The sequence below is a fragment of the Carassius gibelio genome, chromosome B1 (genome assembly GCF_023724105.1).
Source record: "Carassius gibelio isolate Cgi1373 ecotype wild population from Czech Republic chromosome B1, carGib1.2-hapl.c, whole genome shotgun sequence".
NCBI classification, from domain to species: domain Eukaryota; kingdom Metazoa; phylum Chordata; class Actinopteri; order Cypriniformes; family Cyprinidae; genus Carassius; species Carassius gibelio.
Window position 1 is genome coordinate 21547517 of NC_068396.1, and position 26328 is coordinate 21573844.

General features: G+C 36.2%; 1 protein-coding gene across 2 annotated transcripts in view; it reads left to right on the forward strand.

Moving 5' to 3' along the window:
• Positions 1–26328, forward strand: part of epha6 (eph receptor A6) — a 113211-nt gene that overhangs the window by 85511 nt on the left and 1372 nt on the right. Inside the window, exons 6-17 of one of the 2 annotated variants that reach the window (XM_052547074.1) lie at positions 15704–15828; positions 16096–16258; positions 17408–17516; positions 18454–18524; positions 18631–18756; positions 19262–19447; positions 20545–20606; positions 22996–23205; positions 23613–23777; positions 24591–24784; positions 24990–25139; positions 26206–26314. In XM_052547074.1, coding sequence (XP_052403034.1) covers positions 15704–15828; positions 16096–16258; positions 17408–17516; positions 18454–18524; positions 18631–18756; positions 19262–19447; positions 20545–20606; positions 22996–23205; positions 23613–23777; positions 24591–24784; positions 24990–25139; positions 26206–26314 — 1670 coding nt within the window. The remainder of the gene's footprint in view (positions 1–15703; positions 15829–16095; positions 16259–17407; positions 17517–18453; positions 18525–18630; positions 18757–19261; positions 19448–20544; positions 20607–22995; positions 23206–23612; positions 23778–24590; positions 24785–24989; positions 25140–26205; positions 26315–26328) is intronic. The other variant, XM_052547075.1, reaches the window with a different exon arrangement.

Here is a 26328-nt window from a genome sequence, read left to right on the forward strand (position 1 = left end):
AGAATACACAGAATGAGCGGTCCAGGAAATAGGTAAGGCCTGCCAGATCGAAAAAGTCCCTGGTATGGTCCTCCAGCGAACGGTCCTGTTGCTGCGGCAGGTATAGCCTTTCTGGAAGCAAAACAAAAAGGAAAGAAAAATGCAGCTATATTAAATACTTTGTTGGTCGGTTATTCTGTTACAGTCTCTCAGAGGAAGGCAAGGATAATCCACAAAGAAAAGTTCTTTAATATAATAATCCACAAGCAAACAGGCAAGGAGATAACTCAGGGTAGTTGCAATATTCATAGCATGAAACAATAACCGACAAAATACTGAACAGAAAGAAGACTTTGAGTCATCTGATAAGTGGAAAAAAGGTGGAGGGAGTTAACTAATACTGATTATACAATTTTTTTATAGATTTTAAATGATTAAAACCTTGACAAAAAGAAAAATCTAGTGTGTCAAGGGTAGTGGCAAAGATATGTAAAAATGTAATATTACAATTAATTAGCTTTGGGGGAATGCACTGTGAGTCTTTTAAAGACAGCCAGTGATTTCTAATTGTTATATAAACTATTGTTCCACTGAACAACATTTTAGTGAATGTTTTCTGTAAATCATTGTAAAAAATATATGTATTTATTTATTTATATATGAAAAGTTTAGGTGCAAAGGCCTCTAAGTGCCATCAAAATCTTTCTTCTTAAATGAGCATTTTTATTAGACTCCTATGTTTAGGTTCAATAAATTTAATCTATAGGATTTTCTATTCAATTTAAGTGAAATAACTAAATGTAAATGTATATATATATATATATATATATATATATATACATATACATATATATATATATATATATATATATATATATATATATATATATATATATATATAATAAAAACATTTCAGATGCACTTAAGAGGCTTTTGCATCTGAATTCTTCATAAGTATTTTAATATTTTTGGTTTCAGCTAACTATATTAACATTGGAGGTGATGTCCTGTGCTCCTAAACAATGGCTGATGCTTGGGAAGCCTGTTTGTAAAACTTTTATTTTTTGTGCAATTATGACTGGTCTTACTAATGGTACTGAAAATAAAACACTGCAGCTTTAAATGAGCTCAGCCAATAGGGGCTTTAAGCTTACAGTATGATGCAACTGTACAGTAATGTGAATGTGTTAAACTTTTGTGGAGTTTTCAATGCATTTTTTGGTCAACACAAAGTGCAGTCATTCACTGTAAACATAAAGCGTTATTGAGGCTGGCAGGTGTTTTTTGACCCAGACGTGTCTTTAAGGAGAAGCCCACAGCCAGAGTGAGTAACAGCACAAAATACTGTCAGACTGAAATGTTGTGTGAGAAATACTAGTGGAGAACTCAAAGTGCTACAGACATTAATGCTGAACACGGTTTCAGTGCTGCCCTTGCTTTTGGATTGGTGGGTGGATGGCATGTTTTAGATATGTGTGTTTGAGGCTTTCCTGGAGAGTGGATGAGTTTGTGTGAGACATATGAAATGTAAATGTTCTCTCCAGGGGCTGAGAGGCTACATGTCTGAATTCTATATTTATTTATTATTTTTATGCTTTGGATAGAATTGTCAAAAACAAGGTGTCAGAATGTTTGTGGGCTTGCATAATGTCAGAGGAACTCTCAATTACATAGCAGGCACACACACACACACACATGCTTGGACACACTTATATATGCATGCATATCCATGTGTACCTGCACACTATGCTGACACATTGGCAGGCTGACAAGACAAGCACGCACACACATTTTCCCCGAGTCCTCCGGCGTTTATACATGTTCGCTCAAAACCATTTCTGCCAGCAGTGCTGGTTTTTAACAGGTTCATTCTCTGAAACAGCTTACCAATGCTGCCACTGGCTTATTTAGGTGCTAGTGTTTTGTTTTCCCACAGTGTAGTTATGTAATCTTTTTCCCACATCAAAAAAAAAAAAAAAAAAAAAAACTTAAATCAGCCTAGCTATTCTGATTTAAGCTGGTCTTGCAGCCTGACCCATCTGGGAAATAAAGATTTTTTTCTTTCCCTAACAGGGATTCTGAAACTATAATAATATAAAACAATTTCCACATAGTTGCAATGATTACTTTAATGATAAAACTGTGATGAAGTGGTATTATTCAACCCTCTCATATAGAAATGTAAATAAGGACATGTATTGCCCTATATCAAGAGTAATATTGTTGATCATGTTACCTATATAGGCGATTTGAAATGTTCACACATGTATGTTCTCTAGGTAGATTAATATATTCCAATAAAATCCCCATAGTCAAATTTTTATGCATCAAAATAATCTGTGATGAGTTTTTCTTTTTTTTTTTTTAGCTTTTGTTATATGTATCAACCATATGCCAACAACATAAGGCTGTGTGTATTAAATACATCTGAATAATTTCCACCTAAAAGCACTTGATGGAGATTTACCAGTATTATTAATCAAAGAACCAACTTTACTGACGAGATGCGCATGACAGTCACATGCGATTTATCGTGCAGCCCTTGTTTGTTAATCACAAAGTACTAAGTAAATGAAGAAAACATTACCTAATAACTCTGTGAATATTAAAATAAAATAAAAAAATTAGTATATATATATATCTTGTTGTTGGTTTATATATATGTATGTATATAGATGTTGTATCTCATATAACAATATATTATATATAGAGAAATTTCTTATGCTACTTATATTACATTTGTATATAAACCATTATCACAAATGTTCTGCAAGCTTCTTACAGTGGGTACTGAAAATATTCAGACCCCCTTAAATTTGTCACTTTTTGTTATATTGCAGCTATTTGCTAAAATCAATGAAGTTATTTTTTTCCCCTCAATAATGTACACACAACACCCCATATTGACAGAAAAACACAGAATTGTTGACATTTTTGAGAATCATGAGGTCAAAGGAACTGCCTGAAGAGCTCAGAGACAGAATTGTGGAAAGGCACAGATCTGGCCAAGGTTACAAAAAAATCTCTGCTGCACTTAATGTTCCTAAGAGCACAGTGGCCTCCATAATCCTTAAATGGAAGACGTTTGGGACGACCAGAACCCTTCCTAGAGCTGAGCTATCGGGGGAGAAGAGCCTTGGTGAGAGAGGTAAAGAAGAACCCAAAGATCACTGTGGCTGAGCTCTAGAGATGCAGTCGGAAGATGGAAGAAAGTTGTAGAAAGTCACCCATCACTGCAGCCCTCCACCAGTCGGGGCTTTATGGCAGAGTGGCCCGACAGAAGCCTGTCCTCAGTGCAAGACACATGAAAGCCCCATGGAGTTTGCTAAAAGACCAAGATTAGACTTTTTGGTCTAAGCAGTATGTGTGGAGAAAACCAGGCACTGCTCATCACCTGTCCAATACAGTCCCAACAGTGAAGCATGGTGGTGGCAGCATCATACTGTGGGGGTGTTTTTCAGCTGCAGGGACAGGACGACTGGATGCAATCAAGGGAAAGATGAATGTGGCCAAGTACAGGGTTATCCTGGACGAAAACCTTCTCCAGAGTGCTCAGGACCCCAGACTGGGCCGAAGGTTCACCTTCCAACAAGACAATGACCCTAAGCACAGCTAAAATAACAAAGAAGTGGCTTCACAACAACTCTGAGACTGTTCTTGAATGGCCCAACCAGAGCCCTGACTTAAACCCAATTGAGCATCTTTGGAGATACCTGAAAATGGCTGTCCACCAACGTTTATAATCCAACCTGACAAAACTGGAGAGGATCTGCAAGGAGGAATGGCAGAGGATCCCCAAATCCAGGTGTGAAAAACTTGTTGCATCTTTCCCAAGAAGACTCATGGCTGTATTAGATCAAAAGGGTGCTTCTACTAAATACTGAGCAAAGGGTCTGAATACATAGGACCATGTGATATTTCAGTTTTTCTTTTTTAACAAATGTGCAAAAATGTCAACAAATCTGTGTTTTTCTGTCAATATGGGGTGATCTGTGTACATGAATGAGGAAAAAAAAATGAACTTAAATGTTCTTAGCAAATGGCTGCAATATAACAAAGAGTGAAAAATTTAAGGGGGTCTGAATGATCTGTTTAAAACAAAAAACAGTATGGCTGTTTATATATTGTGTTATATATATATATATATATATATATATATATATATATATATATATATATATATATATATATATATATATATATATATATATATATATATATATATATATATATATATATATATATAAAAAGAAAGAAAAAAAAGAAAGTGACGTGACATTCAGCCAAGTATGGTGACCCATACTCAGAATTTGTGCTCTGCATTTAACCCATCCAAAGTGCACACACACAGAGCAGTAAACACACACACACACACACTGTGAGCACACACCCGGAACAGTGGGCAGCCATTTATTCTGCGGCGCCCGGGGAACAGTTGGGGTTCGATGCCTTGCTCAAGGGCACCTAAGTCGTGGTATTGAAGGTGGAGAGAGAACTGTACATGCACTCCCCCCACCCACAATTCCTGCCGGCCCGGGACTAGAACTAACAACCTTTCAATTGGGAGTCCATATATATATATATATGGTTTGTTGGTTTCCCCGCTATAAAATAATATGGAAAATATTTAATGTAAGTGTAGTAGCTAGAATAAAATGATTGCAACAACTTACCTTAAAAAAAAAAAAAAAAAAAAAAAAAAAAAAAACAATATATATATATATATATATATATATATATATATATATATATATATATATATATATATATATATATATATATACATACATACATACATATATATATATATATATATATATATATATATATATATATATATATATATATATATATATATATATATATATATATATATATATATATATATATATATATATATATATATATAAATTAAATAGTAAATTCAATAAATCTTTATTATTGTTATTATTATTATTATTATTATTATTATTATTATTATTATTATTATTATTATGTTAACATGCTTGACCTACAGTAGCAATATTTTCTTGTTCTGTCAGCTTTAGTTGTTTTAGCAATGAACTGAATGGTTATATTGGTCTGGCCCTATCCATGATAAACCAGCATGAAAAATCATGGTGATTTACCCCCAGTTTTTCCATGTAGGGACTGTTGCCATGGTTGAAATGAAATCTAATCAAATCACAGCAATATTTCTGTAAAAGAAATTATATTTAAAAAATTGTAAATATAAGGAATTATATTTCTGCTGCCTGTGTATGATTGTACATCCATATCTATAGCCTCTTTTTCTGTCATCTGTCTATACTTATCTGTAGAATTTCAGACCAAATCAATTCCAGGCGGCGTCTGTTATTTTGATGAAAGTCCCACTCTCAGATGCTCTGGTATAAAAACGTCTGTTGCACTGAAATATAGAGGTTATTCAATAAAATGCTTTTCTCATAAAGAAAAAACGTGTAAAAAAATACATATATTCTTAAATTATTCAAGCTTCGTGCATCACCAATAAGAGCCACACTAATAAAATGGCAATCTAAGATATTAAACTAGCTGGCCAAATCTCATTTTAAAAATTACTCAGCCAGCCATAATCTACTTTAGTGATGAGCCTGCACATGGTAAAAAATTACAAATAATACTCTATGATATTGTAATTCCTATACACACACCATTCCAAAACGTACACAACTTCAATAAAGAAAAAGGAAAATAAATATAAAAACTAAAACTTATTTCATTTTGCATGCAGGCAATTGACAGCAAACTCACATGAGTAAAGCTTCTTTATTTAGATCCATAGTCATTTCCATTCTTTAATGCTGTGATATTTACACTACTTACTCAAGCGCTCCTCATTCAGACAATCTGGCCCCTGAGTACCGACCGAAGACCCTAATGGCTGAGCCGTTTGTCATTTATTTAACATTACATCCCAGTGTGTTTTGGGGGCTTTTAGCTGCAGTGGCCTCGGCGGAGCCTTTCATTGTCAGTTTTAGACAGAGCTGGGAGGCTCGGAGCACCTCAGATCAACAGTTCTAGGGAAAGATAAGTGACAGGGGCTGTGTGTGTGTGCATGTGTGTGCATGTGTGTGCGTGTGTGTGTGTGTGTGTGTGTGAGAGAGAGAGAGAGAGAGAGAGAGAGAGAGAGAGAGTGTGTGTGTGTGTGTGTGTGTTATACCAGTTTCATAATTTATAAAAAAAATTGTGTTGGGAAATATGAAAAATAAAAATAAAAAAAATTAATACAAATTCAGTTTTTCAGAGCGTTTGGCCAATTCGAGAGAAAATTTTCATTTAAAAATGTAACTACAGCATAATTCAAGACACATTCTCTTTATTAAAAACTTGCAAAACCATCTAGTAAATAAGGATCTGTTCCAAGTTCACCAAACATGCAGGCCCGTAGCCAACTATGAGGTAACTGGACCTCTGTAAATTTTTAATGTACAAAAATGTAATTTCTTCTCTGAATGACTAATTTGTTGTTTAAGTGCCGGCTATGCAGTGCTCCCAGATTTTGAAAACTAAATAGCAATATAAACCAAAATTGTCTTTGCAGATAAGATAATATAAAGATATTGCTGACACTAAACTGTAAGTTTCTGAAGTGTCAAATTAAGTGGAAAAGACAAGTCCAAAAATGCATAGAATCGCTGGATCTGGCAACACGCTGCGCCTTCCGCCCTCACTCACAACTCTCTGAAGTCTTGTCACTCTGCCAGCATCTTGCAGCGAACATTTTCATACCACAGATGCTAAACATTCTTGCAAACTGTCTAAACGGAATTATAAATGTCATGCAGACATTCATATGAGGACGTTAACATTAACGATCGGCCGATCGTGATCGGAGCACCCCTAAAAAAAACTAAAATAACCGAACATCAAATCAATAATGTGCGATTTGTTTTGTCTAGACCCAAGAATTCCCATGATATAAGACATTTGAGTGGCAACAAGCGCTTTAGGAGTTATGATCGATATCAGCACCTCCCATCAGGCCAGTCGGGGCAAGCCTTGGTGTTGTAGACGGGATAGGTATAGCCATCCTTTAAAGCTTAAGGTCTATATGTTTTACAGTTTTGTTTGGCAGATCACTTTTATGTCAGAATGGTGATCTTTGAAAATCTTAAGAATTACAATAAGGTTCAGCGCAATGCTCTTGAACCCCTAAAAATCATTGAAATAATACATTTAACTAGAGAGAGAGAGATGGTGAGAGTGTTTCTTGAATGTATCTGAGGCCAAAATGTCCATAGACCTTACTGAGCCGAGCAGGGGCGAAGACACACGCTGACACTTCACTGTCCCCCAGGGAAAGACAGAGAGATTGAGAGATACAAGGAAAAAGGGTACGGGGAAAGACTAGGTTGACTGTCTCAATTTTGACAGACAACGCAGAGAGAGACATCCAGATTTCTGACCCCCACGGCAGCCCTCAAAGCACTCGAGACTGAGCAGAGCTTTCTTATTCCCCTGAAGGGCATTTTAATGGAGAGTTAACTGCACTGTGTCTTTGCAAGTGAGTGGCAGGCTGACGGTGATTGCACACATATTGTTTGAATGCTGGAATGCTAATGTATATGTGCTGGGCATTGTCAATGAATCGGAGAACAAAGACGCAGGCAATTTTGGTGCCATCTGTCTTTCTCGCTCTTTTTTTTCTCTCTCACTCTTTCTCTTCCTCAAACTTTCCGTTTTTGGTTTCAGTTGTGAATTTAAGAGGATGATGGATGAATGGCAATTCTTGTACAATTTCTGTCAACAACACAGACCATAAGAGTGAAATGGCAATCACCTGTTTAAACTCTAATGATGATTTATTTGCTAGCCCACTGATATCGCTGGCAAAATGGCATATTAATATGCAATTATGGACTTAATAAGCTCAGATTAGTCCTGTCAGACTGCTCTGTCAAAATGTGAAAGCGGCCTGCTCAGTTTGTGCCTATTCAGATGTTTTTGTATTTCAGTGTGATTTCCCATGAGCAGGCCCACACGAAACTGCACTGGCAGCTGCACCCATTTCTGCAAAACTAACGCCTGTCATTCATGAAATTCTGCAAGCTTTCTGCAATACAGCTAACTTTAGTTAAATGCAAATTAATATAATTCATTTCTGTCATTTCTGTTGAAACTTGTTCAGTATGTTATTGTATTTGTAATCGCACATTAGTAATGAGAAATATAGTACTATTAGTACCAGTAATCAGAATTCATGTGACTTTTACGTCACTAAATCAACATTCATAACAATTCTGCACTGATGGGAGTCACTCCAAAGATATACTAGTAGCTCTTTGGTCATTCGGTTAATATGGTAGATAGCTTCTAAGTCAGAATATGCATCTCTATTCAATCAAAACTTAAAGAAAAATGTAAATAAATAAAAAAAAGTGATCATTTTAGTCTCAAATCTGATACTGACCATGTTTAAAAAAAATATTAATGTGAACAGACAATATGAGAAAGTAAATATGAATTAAGCATTAATTCTTGAAGTGTTAACATACCCTTGGTGTCATGGATTGTGGGTTGATTTCTTTATTAAATTTAAAAAAGCAATGAAACGCCAGAGCGAAACAAAACAGAATAGTGTAATAAAACATATTAAAACAAGGACTGACAAATAATTCAGGAGGGCTATATGTACTCCGAGTGATAATAACAAGAATTTAAGTGAAATGATTTATTGGGAGAAAAACATAAAGAGAGAACGCAAAGTAAAACCAATTTCAGAATAATAGTCCTAGATTCAACTGAACAAAAAAAAATAATAATAATACTCAAGTCAACAAATCAAAATGAATGCACTTATTTAGATCACAACAAAATATCACAAAAAGAACACGTCTTTTTCAAAAGGGCATAATTAGGGCATCAACTAATGTTAATAAATTGAATCTTATGTTAAAGCTTTACCAATTAATAATGCTTAAAGCTCCATATAACACCATTTTACTATCAATTAATTGTTTCTGTGTAGATTTTCACAGATTTTCCAGCAAAATTGCCTTGCAAAATCGACATGTGCTGAAGGAAAGCTATTTTTGGTTTTAGTTGTGTGAGGTATTTTCATTAATGGTCTTGGAGGACTAAGACTTGCCAGCAGAATACAGAACACGTCTGTGTTTTCTAGTGAGTAAACACTGATCTTTCCACTGGAGGTTTCCACTGGTTGTTTGGACTCTTCGTTTCTTATTATTGTACGTTGCAATGACATTTCAATCCTCACAGGCTAAAGAAGTGCTACCTGGATAATACACAGGTTATTTGTTTGTGTTTGCTTCTTCTGTAGTTTACGGTAACCCTGCATCTGTTACAGTAATGTAGTGTACACTGTTTTTCAAGCCATTATTTTCTCCCCTCAGTTCACTTAAAATGGCATTCTAAGCTTTTTTCTCTTTGTTCTCTAGACATCTAGCTTTGTGAACGTATTTACACTGGTGCAATTTTCTTTTAATCTTCATTGTTTTGTCTTTACCCAGAATAGAGAGAAAGGGGAATTAGAGAGCCTATTTGTGTTATTTTTACAACCTCCTTCCTTTCTCTCTCTCTCTCTCTCTCTCTCTCTCTCTCTCTCTCTCTCTCTTTCTCTCAGTGTCTCTCTGATTTTATTTATTTATTTAGCTATTTATTTTTCCTGGCAGCAGGAACAGCTCGAAGTGAAAAATTATGCAATGTACAAATTTTTCCCTTGAGGCCAGGTGTTGGCACATAATGGCCCATATAGGTGCAGTAATTAAGATCTGGTTGGACAGGGGAGGGGAACAGAATATCATCTATTTTTTCCACACTCCAAGACAAATCTGTTACTGGAAACTAACAATTATTCCTATGACTATCTATCTACCTCTTTTTTTTTTTTTTTTTTGTTCCTTTCTCACTCACTTCCAGCCTCTCTCTTGTGCTTTTCATCGTATTTTTGCTTGTTACAGCTGGCTTAGAAGCTGAACTGAGCTGATGTTTTGATTGGCTCTTCAGTTTTCAAGCACACAACTGCTGTGTGCAACTACACAACTGCTGCAGTGTCTCAATTTCATCCGAGTCTTACTGAGGTATGATGAGAAATGTACAGATTTTGCATTTCTACTGAAATACATCACTGGCAGTAAGCGTGACGAGACAGAGGGGCAACGCTAATTCACTGTAGCTTGGTAATTACCTTTGAACTACAAAAGTGTGAATTAGTATTGATTATGATGACCCGACTCCCTTCAGCTCAAACTGCTCATGTTCAGTGCATTAATGCATCACTGTGTTTACCTAAAAGCCAATTTAATTGAAACAAATGCTGACTGGCCCATATATAGACTCTCAAATCATACAAACACAGACTCTTATACTTCCCTTACACACTTAATAAACACAGACCCATGCATCCACACACACACAGTCATAAAAGAAGGAATAAGCATCTGCACATCTCCCATGTGTTTGCAATTACATGTATCGGCCTGCACTCATCCCGAGTTCTGTCATATCGACTGCGTATTTACTGCAGCTGCTTCATTCTCCAGTTAATTGCTGCTGTTTGTGAGCCTCTGAGAGACTCACATGTGTATCTGGGGGTGGATGATTTTTGAGTGTGTTTAGACAAATACTCGAATGTCTCTCATTATTCATCTCTGAATCTGAATTGGAGTTGTTTTCATTGCTGAGAACAAATCAGACGTGGCCTTGTCAAACTTTGTGTCGGATCTTCCCTTCTCTCCTCAGAGCACCTGGTAAACTCATTCACTGCCAGACAAATAAAACCTCAGCTGCTGTAAACACATATTTCACATGGTTAAACTCTCTTTTACACTGTAAAACTTGATGAACATTTGCTGAAAATGTACTCAGGCCACTTAGGCAGTCCAAGGACGTACCGTATTTTTCGGACTATAAGTCGCATCTGAGTATAAGTCGCATCAGTCCAAAAATGCGTCATGACGAGGAAAAAAACATATATAAGTCGCACTGGACTATAAGTTGCATTTATTTAGAACCAAGAACCAAGAGAAAACATTACCGTCTACAGCCGCGAGAGGCCGCTCTATGTGTTCAGTGTAGGCTACACGAGCACTGAGCCGCATAGAGCGCCCTCTGGCGGCTGTAGGCGGTAATGTTTTCTCTTGGTTCATTTCTCTTGGTTCATGTCAAATTAATTTTGATAAATAAGTCGCACCTTACTATAAGTCGCAAGACAAGCCAAACTATGAATAAATGTGTGACTTATAGTCCAGAAAATACGGTAGACACATCTGTTTCTCCTTCGAGAAATTTCGAATTACATCTTTTTCTCACCAATGGATCAACTGCAGTGAATGGGTGCCGTCAGAATGAGAGTACAAACATCTGATAAAAAAAATCACAATAATCCACTAGACGTCAGTCCACATGTTTGGGAGAAACAAATCCATCATTAAGATTTTGCTTTCAGTTAAAATGAGTCCTTTATCCATAACATTGCTTCCTCCGGTGAGAAATTGCTTTCTCCACTGTTTATATATATTTGCTGATAAAACCCACAAATGCTTTCAATAAGTGGTTCAGGTGATCCGCTGACTGTGCACATTAGGGTAATAGGCTACTTTAGGCTTTAATTGCTCTGATGGTAGTAAAATTTCTTATTATGGAATTTGCATGATTAATTCGTTCCATTTTTTATTCCATTATATGTGTTAAATTTGCTGGATTCAATTAATTAATTGGATTAAACCTATATGCACTAACCGCTATGCCACCTACTTATTTCTAATGCTCAGCTGTGGTGAGCTCAGGTTTAGCACTTTCAGATGAGTGTGTTCACTTATTGTAACAGGACTACTTGAGATACACTTAGAGGAGAAGATTATAGGAGCTATAGGGAAGCATTTTCTTTTTAATCTTGTATATAATTCTAGGACGGGGCGGGAGGGAGTGAAATCTGTCAAGCCATAGGAAATAGAAGGAAAATGTGCATTAAAGGAGCTCTCTTTTTCCCTCGCTTCCTCTCATGCATATGAGAAATCTTTTGAAATCACAGAGAAATGTAGATGCAAGGGCAGTTTCTATTTGCATGTGCCCTCCACAGCCACATCGATAAAACAAGGTTGTGTGTTTAGCATGTGTGCTCACAAGCATGCCAATTTTTTATGTGCCACATTTCCTTTGGCAATCATTTTGGTAAACTGTCTATGAGAGAATGTGATGTAAAAAAAAAATAAATAAATAAACCTACGAAAACAAGCAACATCCAATTATCCTTAATCTGGCTTTGGTGATTGCTTGACTAGAATGGTATGATTGCTGATTGTGTGGGAAACTCATCATTTAGGCATTGTGCAGCCTCAATAAAGAGTCTGGAATGATTCAGAGGTGAAAGTCAATGGAAGATCCCCTTAAGCAGAGCAGGACAGCTAATTAAAATAAAACTGCTGGTCAGCTCTGCATAATGACTGTACATTAACCGCCTTATTTTTATCTTTGTTTTGAATGTATGTGTGAATGTGTTCGTGTTAGCAGTTTCTCCTTTTGGTTTCTTCTTGCGTGATCTTTGGTGCTTCAGGATAATTACCAACTAAGGCTTGTTATGACAATTCAGTATAATGCACAGGCGGATGAACAATTCTATTTACAATGTGGTTTGAGGAAACAAATAAAACGCTCATGTTTTTGTCAGTAATGGCATCAGAACATTGTGAGCACTTCAGAATCATGGCCTAGCAGTAAGCTTGAAAGGTGCAGACATACTGAAATCTAGTCTGATTTACTGTTTTTCAATTAAAAGTCACAAAATAACCCAACGGTAAACTACATTACGTTAACTGAAAGTGATTATGTTGAAAAACAAAATGTAACACAATAATTGGTTTGCATATAAAACCAATCAAAAAGAGGCCGTATAAATCAGTCTGATGAATTATTTCTTGAACTGAATTCTTTAGAATGGTTACTGAATTAACATGTTCCACTTACTGAAATTAAAAATGGTTGGTAATATTTATTTATTTTTTGCTTATACATTAATACATTTCTTATATAAATGAATGTATTTAATGCAAAGTCTAAGACTGCATTTATTCAATCAAAAATACAGTAATGTATGCTGACATTTCATGTGATGCAAATTTTCAGCAGCCACTTCTTTAGTGTTCATTGTCATGTGATCATTCAAAAATCATTCTATTATGTTAATTTGCAGCTCAAGAAATATTTCTGATTATTATGTTGTAAAGAGTTTATTTGTTTTTAAGGAATCCTTGATGTGTTTTTGTCAGGATTCTTTGATGAATAGAATGTTCCAAAGAACCAAATAATTTAAAATATCAATGTTTTATAACGATATAAATGCTTTAACTGTTACTTTTGAACAATTTATAGTTTTCTTACTGAGTAAAAGTATTAAATAAAAGTAAAAAAAAAAAAAAAAATGCGGACTGATTGTCCAATGTGCCATTAAAGATTTAAGACAGATAAAGATAAATATTGAATAAATGGTGAACTAACTCCCTGGCTGTCCTTCACTAGGTCTGTCTTGAGTCATAATGTCATCCAACCAAGTTCACCTTCCTGGCCTTTCACCATCTGACAACCCCGAGCTGAGGTCAGGCAGTCACAGAATAAAAAAAAAAAAAAGACTTTCTTTGCCCTCTCCCTTCCTGCGTAATATTTCATTCTGAAATCAATCTCTACCTCTGTAAATAGCGACATGATGAGGCTTCATCATTTATTAAAGTGCTGCCTGTTCTCTATAGTCACTCTGTCTTCAATATTTCTGTGCAAACCTGCGAGTCTCTTCCTAAAGTAGTCAGATGTCAATAGCTGCACGGGCCGTCCTCTCTCAATAAAAGATGAGCTGCCTCTCATGAGAGAGATTCAGCGCGTGGTGTCTCCCGCCGTGCTGAGTCAAGTCAGAAAAACAAGATGGGAGTCTCATCAAACACCGTTCCAATATATCTCCACACAGCAAATTTGCAGAGACGTAGTAGATGGAAGATAGACAGCATCGCACATTTAGATAAAGCCCTTGTGGTTACCGAGAAAGACTGACAGAGATTGTGTCACAGGTGCTAACCCTAGCAAAACCGATGTCTTATTCTCTTATTTTCTCTCCAAATCACTTTCGCTGATATCCCAGAGGACCTCAGGCAGTGCTGCCCATTGCTGCACATCTCTGAGCACTGCTCTCTGCTGTTTACCGGCTGCCCAAGTCCTCTCTCTCTCTGCAAATTGCTGTACCTAAAAGCCTCCCGTTCCCTGTCCACCCCTTATATTTTCCCAGCTGTTTTAACAGTGAGAGATTGATTACTTTGACAGAGGTAGTGATTACCGTGTTGGCAGTCTCAGTGGGCTTCCAGAGTGAATATTTACCTGGGAGAAATTCAATCAGTCAGGCTAATGCCATTCACCCACTACTTTAATCTGCTCCAGTATTCAATTAGAGATCTACTCCACCTACCTGTGGGTGTCATTTTAGTCGCTGAGGTGAAAGGGGAGAAAAAAGCGAAATGGTTTCTTGAAGTGTACAGTATTAGAAAGCAGCAGCGAACAGTTTTTGTGGTGTACATGATTGTTAATGTGTGCATGTGCACGAACCGTCATCTAAAGTGCAGAGGCTTGTAGACTTCACTAATTGTGCTAATTGTAAATGGCCTCAGATGCAGATCCTTAATGGGTTTTCTTTGTGTTTGTCTTGGGTTCTTCCACCTGACTGAGCCATGACTGAGTGCATTATCTTCACATAGCATAAGCAGTGCTGACTAATTACAATGATGTTCAAGATTTCAAAGCCAATTGTGTTGAAAGAAGAAGAAAAAAATGCACTTAAATGGAAACACGTTATCAGAGCTTAATTGCTTTTGCCAGCACAGGTGTTATAATGTCCAAAGCTTCTCTTTTATTTTCTTTTTCAGCTCAAAAACCACATAAAGTAACTGCATCAATATGTGATTTAAGAACAAGAATAACAAAATAAGATTTGAAAAAAATGACCAAGAAATACAAATCAATCAAACAAAATCAGTCGAACAAACAAATATCCACACATGCAACTATTAAGCCAAAGTACAACGGTATGTAAATAAAAAGAAGGTGAAAAAGAAGAATAAATAGTAATAGGAGAAGGTACACAAATAATTATGAATTGTGCTTTTATGTGGTTTATTTGCAATTCTGGGTAACACTTTATTTGAAGGTGTGTAAACTTATTACACATTACATGTACTAACTATTATAATAACAATACATCATGTATAACTACATGCAAGTATCCCATATATAATGGCATGACTGACAAAACATATTACATAAGCTTATTTCCAAGTAGCATATTGTAGAACCAGGTCTTTTGGGACAATGGTTTGTCAAGTCAAGTCACCTTTATTTATATAGCGCTTTAAACAAAAAAAGATTGCGTCAAAGCAACTGAACAACATTCATTAGGAAAACAGGGTGTCAATAATGCAAAATGACAGTTAAAGGCAGTTCATCATTGAATTCAGTGATGTCATCATCTCAGTTCAGTTGAAATAGTATCTGTGTAATCGTTTGCAATCAAGTCAACGATATCGCTGTAAATGAAGTGACTCCAACTAGGGTCCAACTATTTGTAGGGGCTGTTTATCATTTCAAGCACCAGATGGCAGTAAAGTGACCTGTTAGGAAAAGCTTAACAAACCCATTTTCAGTACACACTGAAACCCTCATTGCATAGAAAAACTATTCACCATCACTAATTGTTTTTGCCTTTCAGGTCCGTCTCTGGTAGGTGTGGTGAGAAAAGACTGGGCATCTCAAACTAGTATCGCCCTCTCCTGGCAGGAAACTGAGCAGCCGCATTCTGCCATCCTGGACTACGAGATCAAGTATTATGAAAAGGTTTGTTTTTAAATCATTAAAAGCTTCTCAAAGGTGGCTAAATGCATTTACACATCAAATACTTTACTTATATTTGACTTTATAGCTGGGATTCTTTACTCCGATTTTTATGTGTCGTTATTGTCTTTATTTGTCATAATTTTGAGAAGTCAGGGAGCAGCCTAAACTCAAATGTGTAAAGATGCCTTAAAACTGGAAACATCAGTTACATAATGAACAGTATGCTAAATGAAGAATCTTGTTTTCTTTCTGTCTTTATATTTATAGGAACAGGAACAGTTAAGTTACTCCTCTACACGTACAAAGTCTCCGAGCGTGATAGTGACCGGACTAAAGCCCTCCACGGTTTACGCTTTCCACGTGCGTGCTCGTACCCTCGCCGGCTACAGCAGTTACAGCCCCAAGTTTGAGTTCACCACAGGAGACGAGAGTAAGAGTTTCTCAAAAAATTCCTCACTTTAGCCTAAAACACTGTAGTGATGCATAATTTTCTGAGATACCATACCATGTAAGCAACGCGAGTAGAGTTTTAAACAGATGTTAGAAGGGAACAATATATGTTTATTGTGAATGAATCCAGGTGCTGTGTGATTTCAGTTCTGCTTTTTGGCTTCATCCACCAACCAACCATTCTCCTGGCATTAAAGGGTTAGTTCACCCAAAAATGAAAGTAAGCCCATAAATTACTCACCCTCAAGTCATCCTAAGGTGTACATGACTTTCTTCTTTCAGACCAATGCAGTTGGAGTTACATAAAAAATTGTCTTTGATCTTTCAAGCTGTTTAATGGTACTCAAGTGTTGTAAACGGAACCAGATCCGGGCGGATGACTTACGAGGTCGGCTTTGTGCATGCCTCGCTCTGAAGAGACGAAAGTAGTAGCAGATGGCAGAGATAAAAACAAAACAACGGTCATGAATTAGTAGTACAAAATAAGGATTTGTACAGAAGAATGTTGGAGAATTTCTATATAAGCCAACATTTGCTAATATAAGGAAACTTTGCTTCCTTCGCTCCTGTTAACAAATGTTGGTTTTCACGAGTCTAACTGGCACATGTGCAACGCCATTCTCGCGGTGCTGCTTCTGTGTACAACCTTTGGCGTAAGCTACATTAATGTGATTATTACGTTTTCAATATGGATATTTTTCTTACAAAAACGCATCAATTCGCTACAGGAGGCCTTTGTTTAACCCCACCCACCCCCCACCAACCCGCCCCCCCCAAACCATCTGAGACACTTTTTTTGGGATGCTTTTTATTTAACATCTTTTGGACTGAAGCATGCAACATGCCATTAAACAGGTTGAAAGATCAAAGACAATTGTTAATATCCGACTGGATTCGTCCTAAAGAAGAAAGTCATATATATCCCAAAGATGACTTTAGGGTGAGTAATTTCTGGGCTTATTAGAATTTTTGGGTGAACTTACAATTTAAATCTATTTCTGAAACTGATAGAAGCCTTACTGACCTAACCGAATGTAAACTTCAATGTGACTTAATTGTTTTGTGCTTATTTCTCTTTCTTTTTCCCTCTCTTGCTCTTTCACGTACACACACACTTTCACTATGTCAGACTCTGAGGAGGCAGCTGATCAGGGCCAGGTGTTGGTGATTGTTACAGCCACAGTGGGGGGCTTCTCTCTCCTCATCATTCTCACCCTCTTCCTTCTCATCACTGGCAGGTAATGAGGGAGCAAATAATGAGGGGGCAGGTAAATATGCTCCATGATAGATGAATAGATGTTGCCTTTATATCTATCTATCTATCTATCTATCTATCTATCTATCTATCTATCTATCTATCTATCTATCTATCTATCTATCTATCTGTCTGTCTCTTTGTCTCTTTGTCTCTCTGTCTGTCTGTATATATCTGTATGTCTCTCTGTCTGTCTATCTATCTATATATCTCTGTCTGTGGATGTCATGGATATGTCTTTTCTTTCATTCACTCATTTATCCTTAATTTAGCTCCTTGCTTATCCAGCCATCTCCTAATAGGCCTGTTGGCCACGGAGCACCTTCCTATTTTCCGATTGGCTGAGCCATGTCGCTGCCTAATTAGTCGGAATGCTGCAGCCTCCCGGCAGCGGGCCGTGTCTGCTGCCATGAAATGGCCTGCTGTGAGACTGACAGCAAGCTTAAACATGCCACACAGTCCTGCGATTCGCAGTATCAGCATGTGCAGCGCGCTGTGTGAAACCTCACTCAGCCAGCCCCTGTGCCATCACATCCTCGCACAGCTGCAGGGGCTGATGGCACCGTGCTCAGCTGCTTGTGAAGATTTGCAGGGAGGCTGTTGTGAGCAGCTCTTAAATAAATCAAGAGATTTTTATGACGGACATAATTAGTGTCTTTGTTTCTCGAAAAAATAAATTAATTTACAATTGAACACTCTTGTGTTGTTTTCCCTGGAGGAGCATTATTTTAATTTCAATATTTGAGGAGCTGTTCAGGCTGTTATGTCGTCTTAAGTCTTTCTGGTTACCGATCATAATTCAACACCATGGACAGGGAAACTGGCTTCAGGACCATGGACAGCGCTGAAGTCTCTAAATGTGTTATTTCATGTACATCAACAAAACCATTGATCAGTTACATTTCTTTTCATTTGAACAGGTGTCAGTGGTACATAAAATCTAAGATAAAATCAGAAGACAAAAAAAGAACACAGTATCAAAATGGGCATGGTATGAGACCTTCATTACACACTCCCTCACAGACTCTATATTCATATTTAAAATGTATTCAGGAGAAGAAAAAACTACTAATTTCAACCTTTGACATTTTTAATAGTGCCGTTCCCGGGATTAAAGACTTACATTGACCCGGACACTTACGAGGACCCCTCACAGGCCGTTCATGAGTTTGCCAAGGAAATCGATCCATCTCGTATCCGAATCGAAAGAGTCATCGGAGCAGGTCAGAGCTCTTTTTATAGCTCTCTTCAGTCTGATATTCAGTAGACCATAATCTACTCCTGCAATTTTGTGCAGCAAGATATAAAATGTAAGTGTGTCATAAGTTAAAAATAAATTTAATAGATGATACAGTTCTTCAAAAATGTAAAAAAAAAAAAAAAAATGCTTCAGATTTCTTCTCTCCTTTAGTCTCTAGATCTAGCATCTGGTTTCTCTTATGTGTCGAATTCAAATATATTTCAGATCATTTTCACAGTTAGGCTCTTAAATGCCTCTCTGAAAAATCACTTTGTTATTCTCAGAAGACAAAATGATTAGAATCTAATCTTCAGTGAGATAAGTAGGAAATAATTCAATGTGAAATAATTGCCACAAGGACAATCTTTGTAAAGAGACTTGTGAACTTTGATATAGTTTGACTGCCACCTAGTGTTTAATATATATACAAATGCAAGCAGTAACCCTAAATGTTATGAAAGTGAATATGGACTGAGTGTATTCTGCAGGGGAGTTTGGGGAGGTGTGTAGTGGCCGGCTCCGTATCCCAGGAAAAAAGGAAATTCCTGTGGCTATAAAGACTCTGAAGGGGGGATACACTGAGCGTCAGAGACGGGATTTCCTGAGAGAGGCGAGCATCATGGGACAGTTTGATAACCCTAACATCATCAGACTGGAGGGTGTGGTTACAAAGAGTAAGAAACTTTATGCTTTTTTTTATGCCTACTGAATATTTAAACAACTGCATAATATATACATAATAAAACCATTCAATTTTCTGAGGTTAGCCAGATCTTTTATTTATTTATTTATTTATATAATTCTTATTCTTATTCTTATTATTATTAATTTCATTATTATTAATGTTCAGAAGTCATCTTGTTGATTTTTTCATCGAGAAACACTTCTTAAAAACAATGTTAAAACAGTTAAATATTTTTTATGGAACCCCTAATAGTTTTTTTTTTCTTCTTCAAGATTATTTGATGAAAAGAATGTTCAAAAGAAAGTAATTTATTTAAAAAGAAATTGATGATGAAGAAAAGATTTTGTAAGATAAATGTCATTTGATCAATTGATGCATCCTTACTGAATAAAAGTTATCATTTCTTTTTTTTTCTTTTTTTTTTCTCTTATCCTAAACATTTGAACAGTAATGTGATACTGTAATGAGTTTAATGCAACTCTATGTCTGACTTCTTACTGTGTCTGAATAGCATGGCAGGGCATAAACAAATAAATGCATAAATAAAACACATAAGGAAAACGTGAAGCATTGATATTGTTTATTGAGGATGTGAAGTGTCTGTATGAAATTAATTACAGAATAACTTGATTCATCATCAGCCAAAAAGCTGTTTTCTCTCTGCAAGAAAAAACCTATTCATCTGCCAAGTCTGATACACTCACAGCTTCGTTCTGACATGCAGACAATCACTGATTTCACGCTTATAAATCAAACTACCTGCAACCTCCAGAAAAAAAGAAGAACCTAGTGATATGTCATGTTTTTCATCTATTTGGATCTACTATGCTTCTATAGATAAACTAAAGCTGTTTGGAGTAGTTAATTAAAATGATAGCGGTACTACAGATGTTAATGTAGCAGTATTATACACTCATTTCATAGAAACTAAGCACTGATGATGAAGGCAAAGTGAACTTTTGGGTTTGACTTGTAGTCAAGCAAAGAGACAGTTGAGTAATGTGGCAATGTCTGTCCCATTTCCCTCTGTTTCTTTCTTTATAACCTAGTCCATTAGTTACAGGTGTCCTGTTTTCCTCTTTGTAGGTCGGCCTGTGATGATAGTGGTGGAGTACATGGAGAATGGCTCCTTGGATTCTTTTCTGAGGGTACAAGAACTCAATTCATTAATATGGCACAGCACACTTGACATTGCTCATAAACATGACCTATCTAGAGAGAGCATTTTCTAATTTGCCAGCAGATCGATAGTTGATATAAAATGCTTTTAGAAAGTTGTCGTCATGAGGTGTGTCGGTCTAAAACAGTTGTTCTCAATCAAGGGGCTGGAGTCCATTTTGGGTCTGCAGCAATCAAAAAACAATAATCCAAAATGAATAAAAATGAAGATTTTTGGTAACACTTTATAGAAACACTTCACCCTGAACACCCCTGAAATGACACATTTCATTCATTCATTCATTCATTCATTCACTTTATTTATAGAGCACTTTACAACTACACTTGCAGACCAAAGTGATGTACAATCAACAAACACTTAATTAAAACACACAACTTAAAAACAACACACATCCTGTTAAACAACAAAGACTAGCCCACCCTCTCAAAGGCTAAAGACAAGAAGTATATAGTCTTTGACTAGTTTTTGACTTCGAATGTAAAAGCATATAAAGATGAGACCTCTCTAAGTTACTGAGGAAGACTATTCAAGAGTCACGGCAGTGCAACAGCAAAGGCCTGATCCCTTTTAACTTTAATTGAGTACGAGGGACAGTAACAATATCTTATTATTGGATCTTAGAGACCTAGATGCTTGACGAGCAGCAGTGAGCTCAGACACGTAAGCAGGGGCCATCCCATGCACTGTTTTAAAAACATACAAAAGAGTTTTATATTTTATCCTGTAGTTCCCTGGTAGCCACTTGAGAGAAGCTAAAATAAGAGAGATATGATGACTTTTCGTAACACCCACTAGCAGTCTAGCTGCTGCATTCTGAACTAACTGCAAGTGTAAAATAGTGGTCTGATGGTCAGATGAGACAAAACAAAGGCATTAATAACATTCTCTAAATCTTTCCTTGACAGAACAGGCTTTAGTTGAGCAATAGACCTAATCTGGAATAAAACAACTCATTGTTAGAACTACATCATAGATCTGCTTGTCAAATTTCAGCTCTGGATCAAACACCACACCTAAGTTCCTTATTTGGTCATGGCAATAATTGGACCATGAAACCAAATATGTGGACATATTTAAACATCATCTGACAGGGCCGAAAAACATAATCTCAGTTTTACTCTGGATCTTGATCTTGTAAGGATCCTTGCTATCTATGGGGGGTCAGAGAGCTCTCAGTATGCATCAAAAATATCAGAACAGAGGTCTTATTGTTTGGAACATGAGGGTGAGTAATTAATGACAGAATATTCATTTTTGGGTGAACTTTTTCCCTTTAACATATTGGCTGTTTTTTTAGTACTTAAAAATAAGTACTAAAAACACATAATATTCATGAAAATATTCTACATGCCTAATTCTACACAATACCTAAATCTAGCAACTGCCTTACTAACTATTAATGAACAGCAAATTAGGAGTTTATTGTGAGAAAAGTTAGTGGTTTGTTAATAGAAAGAATTAAACCTTACAATAAAGTGTGTATAACAATTCTTATTTAATTAATGTAATACATGTTTATTTACCAAGCAAGCTGCGGCAAGCTCTTATCCAGTAAATCTCAAACTGCAAAAAAGAAGTCTTTAAAAATTGTTTAAAATCATCAACTGGACTAGTTTTTTTGTTTGTTTGTTTGTTTGTTTTTTTTACAACTTTTACAAGTCATTAGTTCAGGAATTGTACTACATTGGTTGCTGTATATAGTAGATTCACTAACAATATAATGAAGTGTTGAATAGTAGTGCAGGAAAAAGTTTAAAATATGTAATTGGTGTTTCACCACAAAAGCACCTTCAAGAACTATAAAAAGAACTGAACGTCAAAAAGGAACCAGGAAATATTTAATTAATTTGTTTGTTTGTGTATCTTAGTTATCAGTTCTCAGCTGATACTGAATGTCACTGAGACAACTCAATATTTGTTCTTTCCTCAATTCATTAATTCTTAACATCTACTATAATGTAGCCATCAACTACTATCCAAACACAAGCTTAAAAAGGATAGTTCACCCAAAAATGAAAAGAAGATCTACTTTCATCTTTGGAAAACAAATTAAGATATTTCGATGAAATCCGAGAGCTTTCTGACCCTGCATAGACAACAACACAACTGACATGTTCAAGGCCCAGAAAGGTAGTCAGGACATTGTTAAAAATGTCCACAAGACATCAGTGTTCAATCTTAATTTTATGAAGCTATGAGGATATTTTTTGCATGCAAAGAAAACAAAAATTACTTTATTCAACAATTTCTGCTGTCAGGTCTGGTTTAAAAGTTAATATTTGTATTGTTCATTGTGATAAACCTCTCTATCCCTTTTTCTTGCCTGTCCTCTTCTTCTCTTCTCTCTTCTTTTGTAGAAGCATGACGGACACTTCACCGTGATCCAGCTGGTTGGTATGCTGCGTGGCATTGCCTCAGGTATGATGTACCTGTCCGACATCGGCTATGTCCACCGGGACCTGGCAGCTCGAAATATTCTAGTGGATGACAACCTGGTGTGTAAGGTGTCGGACTTCGGGCTGTCCAGGGTGCTTGAGGACGACCCGGAGGCAGCTTACACCACCACAGTAAGCCACATGCACCCGCTTCAATATTGGTTCATTTAAATTCAGGGCCGTTCAGAGTTAATAACAATCTGTGCTCCTTAGACAGCCAAAGCTGATCCCGAATCTCTGAAGCTTAGCACTACTCTGCTCGTCATGTGTTACTGAATGGGATTGAGTTGATCTAAGCAGTATAACATGAGATTAAGGGCTTACTCCGAGGAGTGATTGAGTAATTAGATTTATAATAAGATGCTAAATGTGTCTGAATACATTTGAACTTTTTGTTACAGGGATCTGAGTGTGGCATTTAATGCATTTGTATTCCAAGAAAAGCTCAATTATGGCTCATCATAACATAACAAGCAATCTATTTTGATTGTCTAGGAAATGCAAAGTGAAGCTGCTTGCTATTATAATAAAAAGAAAAGATTTTGTTTTGTCAGGGGGGTAAAATCCCCATCCGCTGGACAGCTCCCGAGGCTATTGCCTACAGAAAGTTTTCCTCAGCCAGTGATGCTTGGAGCTACGGTATTGTCATGTGGGAAGTGATGTCATATGGAGAAAGGCCCTACTGGGAGATGTCCAACCAAGATGTGAGTCACTTGGTCTTTTCTAATTCTACTAAATATTGAAAATGGCGTTTTCTTGGGCAGCTGTTTTCTGGGCCAAATGTATTTCGGATTTTTTTAGGCAAAATATATGTTAGCAAAATATTTAAAATATCGTTCAAATTTTTTGTTTTTTCTAATTCAGTTTCTTGTAAACATTCAAATGCTTTATTAAAAAAATATATATTACAAGTGTATTTTGTATATGTAAGTATTCATAACAAAAAAAAAAGTAAATATAAAAATAATTTACCAAATTACAGATTCTAAGAAATTCGACAAGTAATAGCATTATGAAAATACACACTAAAAAAGCTTTGCAAATAAGCTAAGATAGATACGTCTCAAAAGTTTAACATTTAAATCTGTTTATTCATACATTCATTTATTCATACATTCATTTATTAATTCATCCATTTATTGATATATATGTATATGTATGTGTGTGTGTGTGTGTGTGTGTGTGTGTGTATCAATGGCATAAGTCACACTTTTAATTCCAGTGTAAATCAACTTCCCAGAACGTGACCTAATTTAATTAAAAAAATATATATTCTGTTAAATCATAACATGTGGATCTCCTTGTTATAAAATGTTCTTTGTTATTCCTTTAGCTTATTAATAAGTATCTTCATTAATTAGTTGGCTGTTGTTGTTGTTTTTTTTTTCATTTGCTGAAGTGTTTCATTAGCATTGGATAAATAATTGCATACCACTGACGGCATCCCTAAAATTGCATTTGCAAACATGGTCTTGTAGAATTTGTATCCCAAAACAGTTCTCTGTGTCTTCCTGCAGGTAATCCTGTCTATAGAGGAGGGCTACAGGCTCCCTGCACCCATGGGCTGCCCCGTGGCCCTGCACCAGCTCATGCTTCTCTGTTGGCAGAAGGAACGCAGTCGGCGGCCACAGTTTAATGATGTTGTCAGCTTCCTAGACAAACTGATCCGCAATCCCAGCAGCCTGCTCACACTGGTGGAAGATGTAAATAGGTAGAAAGATTACCACAACATTTCAAAATCAACATTTTAATTGCTTACTAGAATCAAAATGAGTGACAGTGTTGAAATGCCAGTGTTGTTTTATACTGAAATTGTTAGTGTTTACTGACAGATAACTCTGATTACACTGAACTGGTGTCTCTTGCCTTGTGGGAAACGTGAGCCAAACTGTTGTTTGTGTTGTGTGTCTAATCAGCTTCCCAGAATCCCCTGAGGATATGCCAGACTACCCTCTCTTCATATCTATTGGTGATTGGTTGGATTCTATCAAAATGAGTCAGTACAAGAACAACTTCATAGCAGCAGGATACACAACCCTGGATTCCATATCCACCATGACTATTGAGTAAGTGGAGTCAAAGCTACACTTCATTTAGATTCCAGGTGTTGTTATGCATGCAAAAAATGATCCTATTCACTCTATTTAGTGGGTTTAGTTCAATTTTGGCTTGCTTTAAAAGACTATGCTGAATTATGCTAATTTGCAATTATTGTCATATAGCAAAGCAAACAAATATTACATTTAAGTTGGGTACAACAGGGCTAAACAACTTAAGCAATACACAAATACTTTGTAATTCTCTATGACCATTGTTTATGATTACAGAATAAAAATATATAAATGTTTTTGTTGTTGTTTTGACCATATATGGATAAACATATTTTGTAGATTAATAAATCATACAAGTGTTTTTGTTTAAAAATCATATAAATGCATGAGGTGGTGAGATGGCCTTTTACCCCATTAATGCATTACACATTACTGTTTTCAGTTTATTTAGAGAAATACAATTATTTATTTTTGATTAATAAATATATTATAATTAATGTGTTCATTGCAAAACAGGAAAAATATTTATAAAAAAGAAAAAGATTCTAAACGCTGGAAATGAAGGAAATCCCATAATAATGCAATATGGCTTTACAGTTGTAAAAATAAATATGTTTTATTATATCATATGATTAATATCATGTTTTTGGTAATTGTTTGGTAGTTGTTCCTAAGGTGCAAACTTGACCTAATAAATTACATTGGCCATCCATGTCATGTCCACAACTGGAAAATTCAGCCAGCTATTTATTACGATGTCAGTTATTGTGCTTTTGGCCTCAACATTTTGGGTGCTTTTTACCCCAAATACCATACCATATACCATTTCCACATTTTTTTCAGTGGTGGAAACAAGCTCCCATAAATATTATACCAAATTAGCACAGAACGAGCTTTGTGTTTCTGCTTGTGATTGCATTAAGTATCAGCCATATTTCCACATGCATATTGAATGTTTACAAAAGTGCTGTGGTGAGATTTATGCCATCTAGTGGTTAAGAGGAGAATGACATTTAATAGGATCATGTGTTAAAAAGGGGGGGGGATGTTCAGAAGTCTCATCCTGTTGTTTTCTCAACAGTGATGTGAGAAGAATCGGAGTGTCTCTGATTGGCCACCAGAGGAGGATAGTGAGCAGCATACAAGCACTACGACTGCAGTTCCTCCACGTTCAACAGAGTGGCTTCCATGTATGAAAATCCAC